Source organism: Lingula anatina, chromosome 1 (assembly GCF_051362555.1).
Source record: "Lingula anatina isolate TDL-2025a chromosome 1, LinAna3.0, whole genome shotgun sequence".
Lineage (NCBI taxonomy): Eukaryota > Metazoa > Brachiopoda > Lingulata > Lingulida > Lingulidae > Lingula > Lingula anatina.
In genome coordinates this window covers 15,387,188-15,402,608 of record NC_141767.1, presented here as the reverse complement: position 1 = coordinate 15,402,608, position 15,421 = coordinate 15,387,188, and the positions used below count along the sequence as shown (strand labels likewise).

General features: G+C 35.4%; 2 protein-coding genes across 2 annotated transcripts; one reads left to right on the top strand and one right to left on the bottom strand.

Moving 5' to 3' along the window:
• Positions 1-193: 193 nt before the first annotated feature.
• Positions 194-3,759, bottom strand: LOC106163565 (WD repeat domain-containing protein 83). Its single transcript, XM_087004623.1, has 8 exons — positions 3,572-3,759; positions 3,166-3,245; positions 2,766-2,914; positions 2,365-2,473; positions 2,070-2,202; positions 1,511-1,619; positions 1,258-1,372; positions 194-1,076 (listed from the first exon to the last, which is right to left on the bottom strand). The coding sequence occupies exons 1-8, from the start codon at positions 3,657-3,659 to the stop codon at positions 927-929; spliced, it is 933 nt and encodes a 310-aa protein (XP_086860749.1). The 5' UTR covers positions 3,660-3,759; the 3' UTR covers positions 194-926.
• A 178-nt stretch (positions 3,760-3,937) lies between these two features.
• On the top strand, positions 3,938-7,391 carry LOC106163581 (protein mago nashi homolog 2). Its single transcript, XM_087004687.1, has 5 exons — positions 3,938-4,055; positions 5,218-5,276; positions 5,764-5,874; positions 6,242-6,324; positions 6,856-7,391. Exons 1-5 carry the CDS (start codon positions 3,962-3,964, stop codon positions 6,953-6,955), a joined length of 447 nt encoding a protein of 148 aa, XP_086860813.1. The 5' UTR covers positions 3,938-3,961; the 3' UTR covers positions 6,956-7,391.
• Positions 7,392-15,421: the final 8,030 nt, after the last annotated feature.

Genomic DNA, 15,421 nt, shown 5'->3' with positions numbered 1-15,421 from the left:
TATGCTGGCCCAGTCTAAAATTTCCAAAAATGGTAAAATATCCTGTCAGACATATTCATTTCATGATAAGTGACCAGCTCTTCTCTGAAACCCTTTTCATAGAAATTTGGGATAAGACAATTTTCATACTTAGAAAATTAATAAAGGACTGAAAAAGAAACCCAAGTAGTATTCAAAAGGAAATTTAGATTCATTTGTTTCCAGATCACTTTATTTCAATAATATATGAAACTGGCCATTTATTGGTGTTACATAAATAAGGTATAATAACTTGTTTTTTGGAAGGGGATAAACCATGCCACTGTCTTAAAAATTGACAACCCACATCACTTCATTGTACCCTATACAAAATTACATAGAATAAAATTAGTCTTAGATAAATGGATATATCTGGAACATACCAGATTTATGGCAGGTATGTACATCAGCAAACAAACTCAACTTGTATGTAATAAAAGAAAATGTTTTCATCCATCAGACTTTGTCATTTTTTAATAAAAATAACAACATGCATTTGTCCCTGAAAAGCATCTAACCAGCCAGTAAAATTGGTTTTTGAACTCCAAGTGTACAGCTCTCAGACGTGTGAAGAATTTCCGCATGTTTTTTCCTAATTTTTATCATACTTTTAGTAAATATTCTGCTTTTCAACAGTTTTTGCAATACAGGCCCGTAGACAGGAGGGTTCGGGGGGGGGGGGGTTCGAAAGAACCACCCTTTTTGCTGGGGAAAGGTCCACTCTGGGTAAAATTTGAGCTATGTACTTGAGGATTTTACGTTAAAAGGTCCACTTTTTCAGAAAACGAATCCCCACTCTGAGATTGCTGGCTACGGGCCTGCAATACAACTGACTTCTTCCCATACATAGGATATTTGGAGAATAGTCATCAAAATATGATCCTGAACTCTGGACAGCACTACCATTCTTAGTCTCCTGGGTCAATAATTTGTCCATACTTTGATTTCCAAACATACACCTTGCCTTCCATGGCTGTCAATAGACAGGATTCTGATGGATGATAGGATAAGGAATGGACTGTTTTTGTTCCATGGTCCAAGGTTTTTAACAGTTTGCCCTGAAATATAACATATGAAACTTGAGAAAAACTGAAGGGAGTTCATTCGAAGCAACCTTTACATAACAAATAACCTTCTTCCTTCTCTTCATTTCCTACGGCACCGTCAGTAAGTCTATCCAGGGTAGCTGCATGTATGTGTATACTTATAGTATGTTCTAAGTATGGTATATTGACAAACCTCAACTAAGTCCCAGACATACACTTTTCCATCTTCAGATCCACTCAAAATGTGTGTGTCACTGCTACTGAGACAGCTGTCAATTTTATATTGCACGTTCTTGTGACCAACATACCTGTTAAAATAAAACCATATAAAGTGCAAAAAATTGCCACTGCTTTTTAAAAAATATTACATGCTTACTTTTGGAAGAGTCTTTAAATTCCACTAACTAAGCTATTTTTGAAAATACAGTAAAAACCTTGAGCCTTACTCATTAAGGAGCTCCCCTGTGGCTTTGTCCAGCAGTCTTAGTGTATTATCAAGGGAACTGCTCAAAGTGCACTGGCCATCCCTTGAAAAGTTCACACATGTTACAGTCTCTGAAAAGTTGAAAAAATTATAACACTTAAGGATCATGTGCAGTGCAAGTACCCAGTACGTGTCACCTCCAGGGTACCACCAGTCAGGTCAAATAAAAATAAAATTTAAATAAAAGAAGTATTCTCAGATGCTACATGTAGGTTGCTAGTGTAAATAATATGTTAAAAGGGGAAGATTCTGCATAGCTCAGTCACCTTGGAAACAAAAAAATTGAGTTCACACCAATTTTAGCTAATATCAAAAGAAAAAGCTTTTCCATTACAATTGCTCCAAGATACATTTTGATCTCGGTTATACCATAATGTGGCAATTTTTATGACAAATCTACTGTTACAGTAGAGCCATTACTTAGATTTACCAGAAAATCTACATAGTATTAGAAGGTAAAAAAGGTGCTTCATTTGTCACTGTGATGTTTTACTTATGTATACATAAAATAGGTTATTTACGTCCTATAAAATCTGAATGCATGTCCCCCATTCTCAGGTCATATCTTCTTACTCTTCCATCAGCGGAGCCTGTGAGAATCTCATGATCTGATACTGCAACAGATGTCACACTATCTTTGGCTTCATCTAAAATCTGAACAAGAAGGAATAAATGGCTCATCCTTACCATAATTACATAATAGTACAACCAATATTCCAATGTTTAAACAGAACAGGTAACATTATATCTTACAGTACGGATGGGAAATTTAATGGTGATTGAATAAAGTACAATTATTTAATATAATATTCTTACCTGGATGGGTTCCATTTTCCTACTCTTGCAATCCCAAATCCTGACTGTGCCATCAATCGACCCAGACATTATGACTGTAGATTCTTCATTGAAACGAACACAGTTTACACTCCCTAGAATATAAATCATGCATTATATTTTTCAAATATATGAATTGGGGGCATAACAGGAGTAAAAAATATACTCAATGTACTTAATAACTTCTGAGTGTACGTTTGATATTGTTCAAAGTTTGCAGCAAAATATAAGTTCAAATATTAATTCACAGATGTTAAACACTGCAAAATATAATTAATGCCAGTCCTTTTAAAAAACTTTGTGTACTCAACTGTCCCACATAAGCATCAGTAAAACAGAATCTACAAAAGCCATGAACCTGTGTGATGAAATTTGAATTTCACATGCCTGGATGTCCCCTGTACTTTCTGACTGTGACCCCCCTGGCAACATCCCAGAGATAGACAGCCTTGTCTGTACCACAGGAGCACATCTGACTGCTGTCACAGGAGGCTTGAGCATCAAGTACTTCATATCCATGGCCACTATACACCTAGATGAATTGTGAGGTATTGTCAACTGGATTTATACATTAAGAATGGATTGCAAAGGTATAACTGTACTAGTACATAATGCATAAAGATAATCTAGCTAATAAACATTAGTCTTTAAATTGTTTGAGTGATGATCTCTGACAAAATGTTCACCTGATGAAATCATACTCCTTTATTGCACTTTTTTCACTCAAATTATTCGGCCTAATTAAAATTATTATGAAGTACTGGTATAAATTAAGATTCAAACCTTAATCAGTGCCTTTTTGTGTGGATTCCATAATTTGATCGTTTTATCACTCCCACATGTCAGACAATAGTTTCCATCAACTGAAAGAAGTATTCTTATTAATGTGAATAAATAATCATTAACTGTACAACTTTAAATGTAAGCTAGTACAGGTATGTACAGGTGTATTATTTTTCAGTTAAATCATATATTATTAATAATTTTAAAAAAGCTCAGCTATCTTATGACGTGTATCTTTTACAAATACCCACATATCCATCACTTTCGGTGCCACGAAACAAAAAACTTAAATGGCAATATTTTAAATTGAATAAATTGAATAATATCTCTGACAGTTACAAACTCCCACTTCTCGGTGACTGAATGAATAATATATGCTATCAATGTCAATTTCTAACAGTGTTACCATTAAATCTGACAGCTCTTACAGCCCCTTGCTTGCAGTCTATAGTGCCAACAAGGCGCTCAACGACAGCTTTGCTATCATCACCCATCACAATTTACGTGGGAGTTATAAAATTAATAAACGTCAACTGGACACCACCACGTTGTTTTGTTTGGGCGCAGACATCTTTTTAACAGAGTTAGCTCTGCATACCAAAGTAAGTTTGCATTATTATTTACAAACATTAACATTTTATTGCATCTTATTTGGCTACCTATTTACGTAGATAAACCTTAGAAATAATATGATGAATTTATAATTCTTAAGATTAACATTTTTGTTACAGAATGACGAAATAAATAAAATTCGAATATATATATATTTATAGCCGTTTAGCTTTATATAGACAAAATGGCGACGTCGACCGACTTCTATCTCCGCTATTATGTAGGGCACAAAGGCAAATTTGGACATGAATTTCTTGAATTTGAATTCCGGCCTGATGGTGAGTCAATCTGAGCTTTTGTACTGTAAATTCTCATAATTTCCTCAAAGTTAGATGGTCTTCTTTGGCAGCAGTAAAGGGAGACGTTTAACCCACGCGCGCGCCGGTGGTCGATTTGTTTGACTGTATTGTTTCGCTCTCCTCAATTTTCGGCCTTAAAAATATGCTAGTCACCAACTGCAGGTTGCATTTAAGGCCGAAAATAGAGGCGATTGTTTCTCTGAAATTGGTAATAGAGAACATTTTCTTTTCATTATTTTTTAAAAAATGTTTGAAATGCTCCTGGAAATTAGCACGAAAATTCACGCGTTAGCACTCATATTGACGACTCTGATATGTACTGTCTGTGCTAACGCATGAAAGCAAAGGCCTCAAAAAGTGGGAAATGAAAACCAGTTGCCGAACCAGCTGCGGTGCGGCAGCTCTCAAATTTTTATTTTACATCTCATCTCCTCAACTCGCACATTAATGTGAAGTCAACCAGTTTTCCCATCTACAGAGCTGCCACTCGGGTGTGACTGAAATGGGCAATACACTGCAATACAGCGCAATACACTTGATAACACAAGTCCAGTTGCAAGTAAACACAGGAAAGGGTAATCTCAAATAAAATAGGGTGATATAAAAGCAAAATATAGTACATAGTTATTAATATTGCTGATACAACTTGACTTTTTTTTCATTGTTTGGTCAGCCGCCATGTTGGAGAGTAGCTCTTCTTGGCCAGTAATATATCCAAGAAGAGCCACTCGCCAACATGGGTGCCAACCGGACAATATAAAAGTCTTGCTGATTTGTTAAGTTATATCAACGATATTACTTACCTAGTAATAAAGGTTGTTTTTATATCACCCTACTTTGCTGGGAATGGTCATTTCTTTTGTGTAAATGCAACTGGATTTGATTTTTGAAGTGTATTGCACTGTGTTGCGGTGTATTGCGCAATTCAGTCACACCGCTGCCACTCTGCTAATCCCACTTTTTAAGGCCTTTGCTTTCATGCGTTAGCACAGACTGTACATATCAAAATCGTCCATAGGAGTGCTTACGCTTGAATTTTCGTGCTAACTGGAAGTTTAAATGGCCAGCATTGCCATTTATTACATGTATTAGTTTATTATGCCCTTTATTATGAATGATATCCTATTTTGGTAAATTTCAGGAAAACTTCGGTATGCCAACAACTCAAACTACAAAAATGACACAATGATCAGAAAAGAGGTAAAGAATATAAAGAGTATATGTTTTAATTTAATATTTTACCAGACCAAGGCAAGTTTGGCATTCCCTAACATGAAGTCCATGTGTTAACACTCCTACTAACGAATTTGATATCTACGCTGTGTTAACACAGGATTGTACTTTGCACGAATTTTATGCTAGGCATTCCCTAGCTGGGGTAGCACTAACACTCGCCAATTTAGCCAAATGCTAAAACTGACTTCAATTGGCTAATCAAAATGGGGTTGGTTTGACTAGTTTTAGTCAAATTTAAGCCATTTGAAGAAAAAAGTGATGAAAAAAAAAACAATTTGGCTAAATAAAAAAAATTGCTAGTGCTACCTCAGCCTAAATCTATCAGCATATCAGATTTGATTTAAAAAGTTGTTACACCTCTGCAATGACATGATTCATCACTTCTTTAATTTTATTTTAAAATAATGTGTTACCATTAATGATATTGAAATAACAAGAAGTGTGTTTGCAGGCATTTGCCCACAAGAGTGTGATGGAAGAACTTAAGAGAATCATTGAAGATTCAGAGATTATGCAGGAAGATGACAGTCTATGGCCTTCCCCAGACAGAGTGGGAAGACAGGTGAATATTTGCTTCTTACTTTACTGAATACTTTTTCAGAGGGTGTAATTTTTCTGAAATAGTGGACTCTTTTTTTCCCCGCTTAGTTGGCCCAGCTTGATATATAAATGGTTACAGTTTTAATGTGAAAGTGCTTCTTTGAATATTAAGGGCTTGTATATTTTTTTCTTTTTTTCTTCTTTTTTAGTCTTGTACAGCAAATCAGGTGTGTTTCTGCATGTGCAAAGGGGAGTAGTAATGAAACATATAATTCTCTTTGTATCCCAATGGATATTCTGAAACAGGTCTTAACTTTTTTATAGCAAAGGATAGAAATGAAAAATATTGATTCATCAAACGTACAATTGCCTTGTATTTTATTTCATAGGAACTAGAAATTGTGATTGGGGATGAACACATTTCTTTCACTACATCAAAGATTGGCTCTCTAGTTGATGTTAACCAAAGCAAGTAAGTGTAATGTGCAGAAAAGTACATTAAAACTTAACTCTTATTTTCTTGTTTAATCAATTTCCATTGGATGTTTTAATGAATTGAATGGGTCTTTAATAGGTATTTGCTATCCTGAGTTTCTTGGTCCTCAGTTAAACATCTTGTTATTTCTCTTATGTGGACTCTGGCTTACAGGATGGCCAGCTTTTAAACCATTTGCCATTCAATTGTCAACTAATGTTTAAAGCACAATATCTATGGGCAGGTTGTATATTGACTAGAAATATCTGTATTAGACTCCTATTGTTAATATAGAATGAAAGGTTTTTCACTTTTTGTAAAAATGACCAGCAGTGGCGAAAATGAGGAATTGAAAAAAAAAAAACCTCAGAAATTCATGTTTGATACATCTGAACTTTGAAAATATTTTGGCGTCTGTCTACCTTACAATTATTATAATGAATCGTTTGCCTTTTTCATTTATAGCATTTCCTGTTTTGACTGATCAGTACCAGTTTGACGTTAAGATGATTTTTATTTTTGTTACAGGGATCCAGAGGGCCTGAGAACTTTCTATTATCTTGTTCAAGATCTCAAGTGTTTGGTGTTTTCACTGATTGGACTGCATTTCAAGATCAAACCTATCTAAGCCTCACAAAAATGGTGAACTGTAAAAAGACTATCAAAGAAAATACATTGTATATTTGCATTCTTTTCACTTTTTTAAAGACATTGCAAAGAAAATATAAAAATATTATGATGAACATTGTCATTAGAAGAAGACAGTTGCAGAATGTCATGGTTTCAAAGTGGTGACTGGTGCAAGAATTTATCCAAATATTCAGCGTTTTATTCTTCTTTCCATTCCTGAAAGTACCTACCAAGCTTTACCTGTTCACGAGCAACTGAGTTTCTGACTAATGTTCAGTGCAGAATTATAGATGCTACCTTTTCTTTATAATTTATGTCGTCTTTCAATAAAAGTTGTAAAGATAGACATGAGATACTTGGCAGAGGATAATATCTCGTCTGTAGTTGGAATGATAGACATCTGTAGATAATTAAAAAGTTTTTATTACATGAAACCTCTTTGTTATCATTGGTTGTCTTTTGGTTCTTTTAATACAGGGAACGTAACTACAACAAAGAAAAAATTACACTGATTGCCAAAAGTGACTTCATTTTTGTTGCCCCTTGCAGTTCATTTCGGTTAAAAAATATAGTACTTTAGCACTTTTACTTATAGTACGTTAGGCGATTTGTTTCATGTGACGTATTTCGTTCATGTCCCAATAGCGCCTCTTATCTTTGACTTTTGCGGCGTTATGCCACCAGAGACGTGGCGCTCTGACCTAATCGACGGCATGACCGCATAGAGGAATATTATAATTCACTACCCTCTACCAGGGCCACAGTTTTTATTCTGTGGACATTTTTGCTTAGGCGACAGTACAGAGATTAGCCATCTATTTAACCAGAGACATATCTCTTAATAGCTAGTAAAAAATCAATCGGTGGCCCTGGTAGAGGGTAGTTATTCACTATGTTACGAGGAAGAGTGAATTGTATGGAGTGTCAAATATAGTGGGAATAGATTTTACACAACAGGCGCTGCATGCGACAAACTATTATTCTGCAAAGGTAAAAAAAAATAAAGCTTTATTTGTTGAGAGGCGAAATGTAAAAATTTGAAACATTTTGTTGATGTAAAGCAACTACAGAAAATCAACGAATGTAAAATATATCGTCAAATTGTTGCATAGAAAAGCGACGAAAGGCGAATGATTAAGATTTTAGACTATGCTGTGAAAAAATCACACAAGTACTGCAAGCGACATATATTGTATATATAATTTTTGCAAAGTTAAGAAAATCACTAGATTCTTGAGATGCGAAATGTGTATAGATTGAAAATCTAGACAAATTTTCTCAATTTCAAAAGTTATCAACTGTACGTTTTCTATGGAGAAAAATAAGCCTGATTCTTCATGTTGACTTGGACATAATAAGTAGCTTTGACTAGCTTTACTCATATAATCATTAACAATTTCAACGATCAACGAATGGTACATGGATCGTCACATTGTTGCATAGAAAAGAGAAGAATAGCAGATAAAAAGATTTCATAGCCATTACAATAACATGACGCTTCGACGTAACAGACGTTATGACCACATAAAGGATTTAAGATCCTCTGTTTGCTATGTTTATATTTTACACAATTAGCTCTGCAAGCGACAATTCTTTGTAATTATAATTTCTGCAAAGATAAAAAAATTGCCCGATTCCAAAGAGGCTAAACTATACAAATTTATATTTAAGAAATGTATTTTTCAAAACCCAAATTGCTATCAATGAATGTTTTCTTTGGAAAAAATTAATCTTATTCTTCACGTCCATAATTACGGGGAAAAAGATAATAATAAGAAAAAAAGGAAGGAAAATATTTTGTCCTTATCCTAAGTTTGCGGTCGGGGAGTGTGCATAATATATGATTGTAAGAAAAATATCAAAGTAGCTCGTAGTTGTTCGAAATGCCATCCTGCCTTAATTTTATAAAATTTACGTGTACGCAGTGCATTAAATTTTTACCTAACTTGTTAAATTGGATGCAAAAAGATTCACTGGACTTCTTAGTTTTCATCACGATGAGGTTTTCATCATAGACCTTAATATTCTCAGATTGCGACAGCGAGACAAACATATAGCTGCTGTATGGTTTGTTGTTTGTTGTTTGTGACGTTCTGACGTAAGTTAACGTCATGATCGAGTCATAAATATTTTCAAATTGCACTTCTATTGATAAAATGTTAAAAGAAATTAAAAATAATTTGACTTTTTATATATGAAAGGATCCAGCAAACAAATGGACGTCGACTGCTTTCGCTAAAACATTGTTGCTGGCCAAAATGCAGCCTCGAAAACACTTCTTTCGAAGTAAGATAAAACGTCAGTGGTATTTAACTTTATCAAATTACGTTAATGAATTTCTACCCAATGAACATAAACATGCGTGGAAGAAACTGTATTGGCGAAGTGAACCCCCCACCCCCCCACCCCCCCACCCAAAGTGCATATTAATGGAGATTGTGTTTGGAGGAGCTAGGTAGATCTGTCGCAATGCATCTAAAATCGAATTCAGAAACGATCTATTTCGTACACTAAATGAAGTTTCTTAGTAACCGGTCACCGTAACTTAATTAGGTATTGTAGTGTATCCTAGAACGCAGCCATATATTTCACAGAGCTCGTTTAATGTTTACTTTTACTTCATCATATTTGTGTTTTAGAAATAAATGATTGGAGCCTACACTGTTCAACGGCACCAGGCGGCTGGTTCAAACTACAAAGCCGCATAATTGTTCAAAATCTATTGTTTATTATTTATCCAGGGCATAAAGCTGTTAGGAATAGCATTCTGTGCTTTCTTTGTGTTTACATAAGTTGTTGTAGAAAAACCCCTTAGACGGGGAGATCCAATATCGTGATTACACACTTGAGTAGTCGAGTTGAATTTTACGAAAACTACCGTTCTATTTAACAGGCTGTTGTGTGTTTGCATTTGAAAGGGTGGCTGACAACCGACCCTCTAAGCACCTTCCAAAGAGCAGCCAGTTTCTACGTCAGACACTTAGCAGAAAATGGCGGAACTGGAAGGGAGAAGGTTGTGTATTTAAGTTTTTGTTAACAGATGGTCGATCAATACTGGCCTGACCTGCGCAAAGGGCAGTCAGCCGGGCCTCTCTTCCTCGAGGGAATCATGTGAAATACGAACGATAGAAAGAAACGACGAGGGAGAAATGGACAGAGACAAAGTTCTCCTGTTCTCCCCTGTGGGTGACGGCGAGAGACGGCCAGAGGAGGACATGGAGAGCGTGCAGTCAGGGGACAGTGGCAACAGGGACCCGAGTCGGCCCTCAAGTGGAGCGAGTTTAAGAGGACCTTCAAGTGCAAAATCGAAAAAGAGAGTCAGTTTTCCAACAAACGAGGAGCATTTGGTAAAAATTCTAGAAATTCCCTCACGGGAAGATTCTCCCATGATAGAGGAATTGGAACCTTGTGATCCCGGGAAACTAGAGTTAGAATTGGAGCAGATGAGATTGGAAGTTTACAGTGGAAAATATGACGTTAGTCGAGCTGTTAATGCACAACTTTCAGGCTTAACGGGATTAAATAGTAACTTTTCAAAATCTCTTGTAAAGCAAGCAACACGGTCACTACGTAAAGAAACTACACCAAATAAACATGGTCAGTTGTCAACACCAGTAAAATCTAAAAAAACTGCTACTTTGAAAAATTTGACCGTGGACGACTTTGGCACACAACTTCGCGTCGGGTCGAGCGTTTTTAAGGAAAAGAAAAATAAAGATCCTGCATCTAGACCCGTTAGTACCGGAAACAATGCAAGACGACAGGTTAACTTACTTCACCCCAAAAAGGAGAGACAGCACGTATCTCTCGAGAAGAACAAGAATGGGAAAATACCCCATTTAGTAAAAGAAGCGAAGAAAACATTAAGGTCAGCATCCCAGCTTGCTGACACGACTAGCCCTACGTCAAGGAACAGTTTTCATGACAGCTCACATGGTAACCAACCAAAACATAAAGAAAGAAATTTTCTAGATTCAAAACAATGTGGTGGTAGTTTAGGAGACGCAGTAAATGCTACTGCGGACACGGATTCGGTCAGTGTACTATTACCGAGGATTATTCATAGCCCATACAGACAAAGCTCCGCCTCGTCCACCCGGTCCGCGGGCTCGGCTTCGGGGTCTTCAGTGGAAACGATAACCCTGTCTGATCCAGATTCTAGAGCAAGCTCCGGGTCATCAAAATCAACTGGAATATTAGGTGCTAATACGAAATCGTTCTCTCCTCGAACATCTGCCCAAAAATATTATGCGTGGCAGATGGCCAACGGTATTGCGCTACAGAAATTGGAAACACCGTGCATTTCACAACTTTGGGACGTCCCTAAACAGATAGATCATGTTAAGGCAAATTCATAATGTTATACCGTCTACAATCTATTCATATTATGAGTTTTAAGAAGATTTATGTATAGATCTATTAATAGTTGCACACTTAGTAAATTTTTATTTATTTCCCCCGTGTATAAGTTCGCGATGATAACAACTAGGGATAGCCTACATACATCATTCATTTACTAAACTACGAGGGCATGTAGTGCGACATTTATTTAGATTTGGAGTATCCTTGCCAAGAGATGTGCCAATGTTATCAAATTCATATAGTATTATCAGCATAAGTTTACTACCGAGGTGAAGTAATTATTAATTTCAATCTTTCCAGTCGTAAGGGTATGAACTACGTGAGTGTTTTAGTCTGAAAGTCGTATCAAAATGCCAACGTGAGGCAATTCGCGTTTCTGTCCTTGACACATGAACACGTGGCACGAACCTGCCAAGTGTTGAAATACAAAATGTTTGAATTTCTTTTATTGCCTTTCGATCCTTTTAATTATGAAATATGGAGCAATTGAATGGAATGTTCTTTGGGTTTTTCGAAACAGCAGCCATTAACTATGGCCAACGGCAAAACTTTCAAGAGAGTTTAAAATGTTTAACAGACGGCCTGTTGTGAGTTGCATCAGTATTATTCTTGTATCAACAGATACGTTTTACTTTTTTATGTGCAACATATCAATGTGCAAATAATAATTTAGTTTTTTTAATTCTAATTACAAAAATTACGTTCTCATACCCATTTCTTTCGTTACTAAGTACTAAACAAATTGGGTGAAATAATATCGGTCTAGAAGTCGCTTATTTGCTTGTAAAGCTTGCTCAATTCTTGTTTTATGCTCAATAAATGTGCCAAAATGGTACTTGAAAAACCCTTGTAGGAATGGATGTTTACATTCTAGTCATTTCCTCTCTCAATCAATCACACATATTGGCATTTGCACAAGGCCATCCAACTGCTCGCCGAGGAAAATGATACTGTAAGGATATTCCATTTCATGTTAAGCAATCACCCGAGTAGGCTCAAGTTATAATAACTTGTCAATCAACCTCATCACTATTTTCATTGGAGGGGGGGGGGATCAAGGCTACTCTTTTACTAATCATTTAAAATAAACAAATGTTTCATTTTTAAAAGATGGAATATATTTAGTAAGTAGACTGAAGTACTAATAGTCTATCATTAAAATACTGTCTCTAGATGTAAACGGCGATAAGGTTAAAACCAACGTTATGGAAAACGAGGAAGGTATAGAATAGCATGCTTAAACAGCTATAGAATAAACAAAACATTAAAAATGAAATCTACAGAGTTAACATTGCTATTGGAATTATGTGGTTTTAAATATACATTACGTTTTTAAACTTAGATTTATTTTGGATCCCAGATCGTACTTCTTATGGAAAGTGGGCAGGTGGCCCTGGGCGTATGTCAATACATTTTTGTGCATCTAAGCTGTTAAGTCCAGTGCAAACGTTGAAACCGAAATTTCTAAGCCCCGGGGTAAATTGACTTTGTGTGAAGTTAGCTTTATCTGCGCCTATTAGGAGCAGCTTATGGTAATAATATTGAAAACTTGACTTTCGCGCTGCTTTCTCGCTGGCTCTTCCTTGTAGTGTAACAATGATCTTTTTAAAAAGATTAATTATTAGTTGCGAGATAAAAAAGTGCGACGTACATGTAGTACGTCCTTTTTTTATACCAGTCAACACCGGCTTTAGTATCTTAGGAAAATTATTCAAACTGCCCAACAGAGATATTGTGTTTACTATTCAAAGTTTTTTTTCTTCACGACAAGCTGCATTTTGAATATTATCCAAACTTTTTTTAAAAAATGTCCTAGATAATAATACAGACCGAGCATTGAATTTCCACGATCGTGTAGTTTTAACGTCACCCCCGTGGCAGTAAAATTAGTGTCCTATTCACTGCAATACACATTTTATCAAAGGGGATGTTTATCAAAGCGCGTTCAAATATTTCTTTCTAATTTTAAAGTTGTGAGATCGAAGGTTACACAAACTACAAAAAAATTGAATTGACGTCGGGTTTGAGGTTTCGAATAGAATGTCACTTTAAATCGAACGTCAGTGTGAGAATGTTTTCGATTGTTATATTGAGGCGGGAGAAGTTTCGAACTGAAACTCTTAAAGTAATTGCCCTTAGAATATCCATATTTAAAATATACCGTAGTAAAAACACGGTGATGAATAAAAAAGGGGTATCTCATTGCAAGTCGTCTGTCTGTTACTTCCAGTAGATAACCAAACAACAGTGTAAAATTCTTATTCCCTTACACTAACAAATTTTTTTCTTTAGCACGTTCTTAGATTTGCTATTTAGAAATATTTTGTATTCCTTATGAATAAAGTAAAGACCTTACCAAAGTGTTATGATCCATAAAATATGTTTACAATTGGCCAAACATCAACAAAAACTTCAATGAATAATGTAGCTTATAAATATCAAACAGTTCGTGAACAGAAACATCAACAAAAGGTGGAACAAACAATAACTGTGTGAAAGGTCGTTTCAATCACTATGAACAATACAATACAAGGCACTTGGGTAGCTTTTATAGCTTGTCTCAAGAAGCATAAAATCCTCAGCATTCGAGTAGAGCGTCAAGTCCATGATATAACGATGCTAAAACTTCTGACCTCAACAATATGAATGGTTATGCTATATAGCTTAACATTTTCCAATTTGGCCAATAATATCACAGTGCATTTAATAGCGGTTGGGTCATGTTGTAGGGCTTATGCAATAAAACTAAGTTCATAAAATAAAGAATATACAATAAAATTGTTTCATGTGCTTAATGGGACCATAATTTTGAATCAAGACTCAAATGAGAATGCATTTAATGATGAATTCTGTCGTCCTCAAAATTTGATTGTATTAATCAACCAGCTAAGTAGTCAGTCCATTACTGAAAACCATGCCATAAATATTTCTTTAGAACTTCAATTGTTTCTTCAGTTTACTATGATGCATTTCCAGTTCACGTAAAAATGCCATTGAACAATAATACAAATCATCTAAAAATAGTACTACGGGTAGTAGATTCCCGTACACAACAATTCTGAAACCAAGATATGGAGATCGACCGATTTAAAGAAGTCAAAAACACTACTTTTACTAACATTTAAAATAGAGTGACCAATATTGGTCATAAAAGTATTGAAAAGGTATGTTGCATATTAAAACAGGGTAATTCCATAAAAAAAAACTAGAAAAGCACTCAGGGAGTGCACCCCACCTCTGTCAAGACAAATAATTAAGTCATAATCAACTGTTACTTAATTTATTATTCATCACCACTCTTCCTTGGTCCATTTGTGATTTATCCATAAAATAAATAAAGTAACTGATTTGTTAATTAATCAATTAATTAATTAATGGATCATTGCCAAAATCTAATAATTTCTTCCTTGGCCCATTTCTGACCTACATGTATCTCAAAAATTTCATCAAAATTGTGCATAGTTAATTTATTAATCAATCAATGTATCATTGCCAAAATCTAATCACTTCTTCCTTGGCCCATTTGTGCCCTTTCCTGAAAATTTCATCAAAACTTGTCCATAACTTTTGTGTAATGCTCTCCCCAAATAAACAAACAAACCCATTAATGGCAAGCAAAACATAGCCTCCTTGACAGAGGTAAAAATTACCAACTAACAGCCAGTATTTACATTAAAATAATACAGCTGGCACTAAAAATCTTTGCAAAACGAATCCACATCACTGGGTAGTTCAGTTACACAAAGGATAAAGGTGGTCATATTTTATATCTGGTTGGGCTGTATAAACTTCTCTTAAATTACTCATAATAGAAGACCTAACTATACCTTCTGCAAAATAAACACACAAACATTCCATTGTCATGAACTGAGTGATAACATGTTCTCCTGAAATGCTCTTTGCCACAACCTGGATTTAGGAATAAAATAACAATCTTACTGCACGCATCTAAACCTATACACAAGCACATTGTCACTCTGATAAATTTCAGGAACCATTTTTATGCAACCGGTTTATAATATTTTGCGGCCAGGTACTTGTCGTTTTCTCTTGCCAATGGTGGATGGCATTTGTTTTTCAGGTAACAAGAAATACTCGTTCT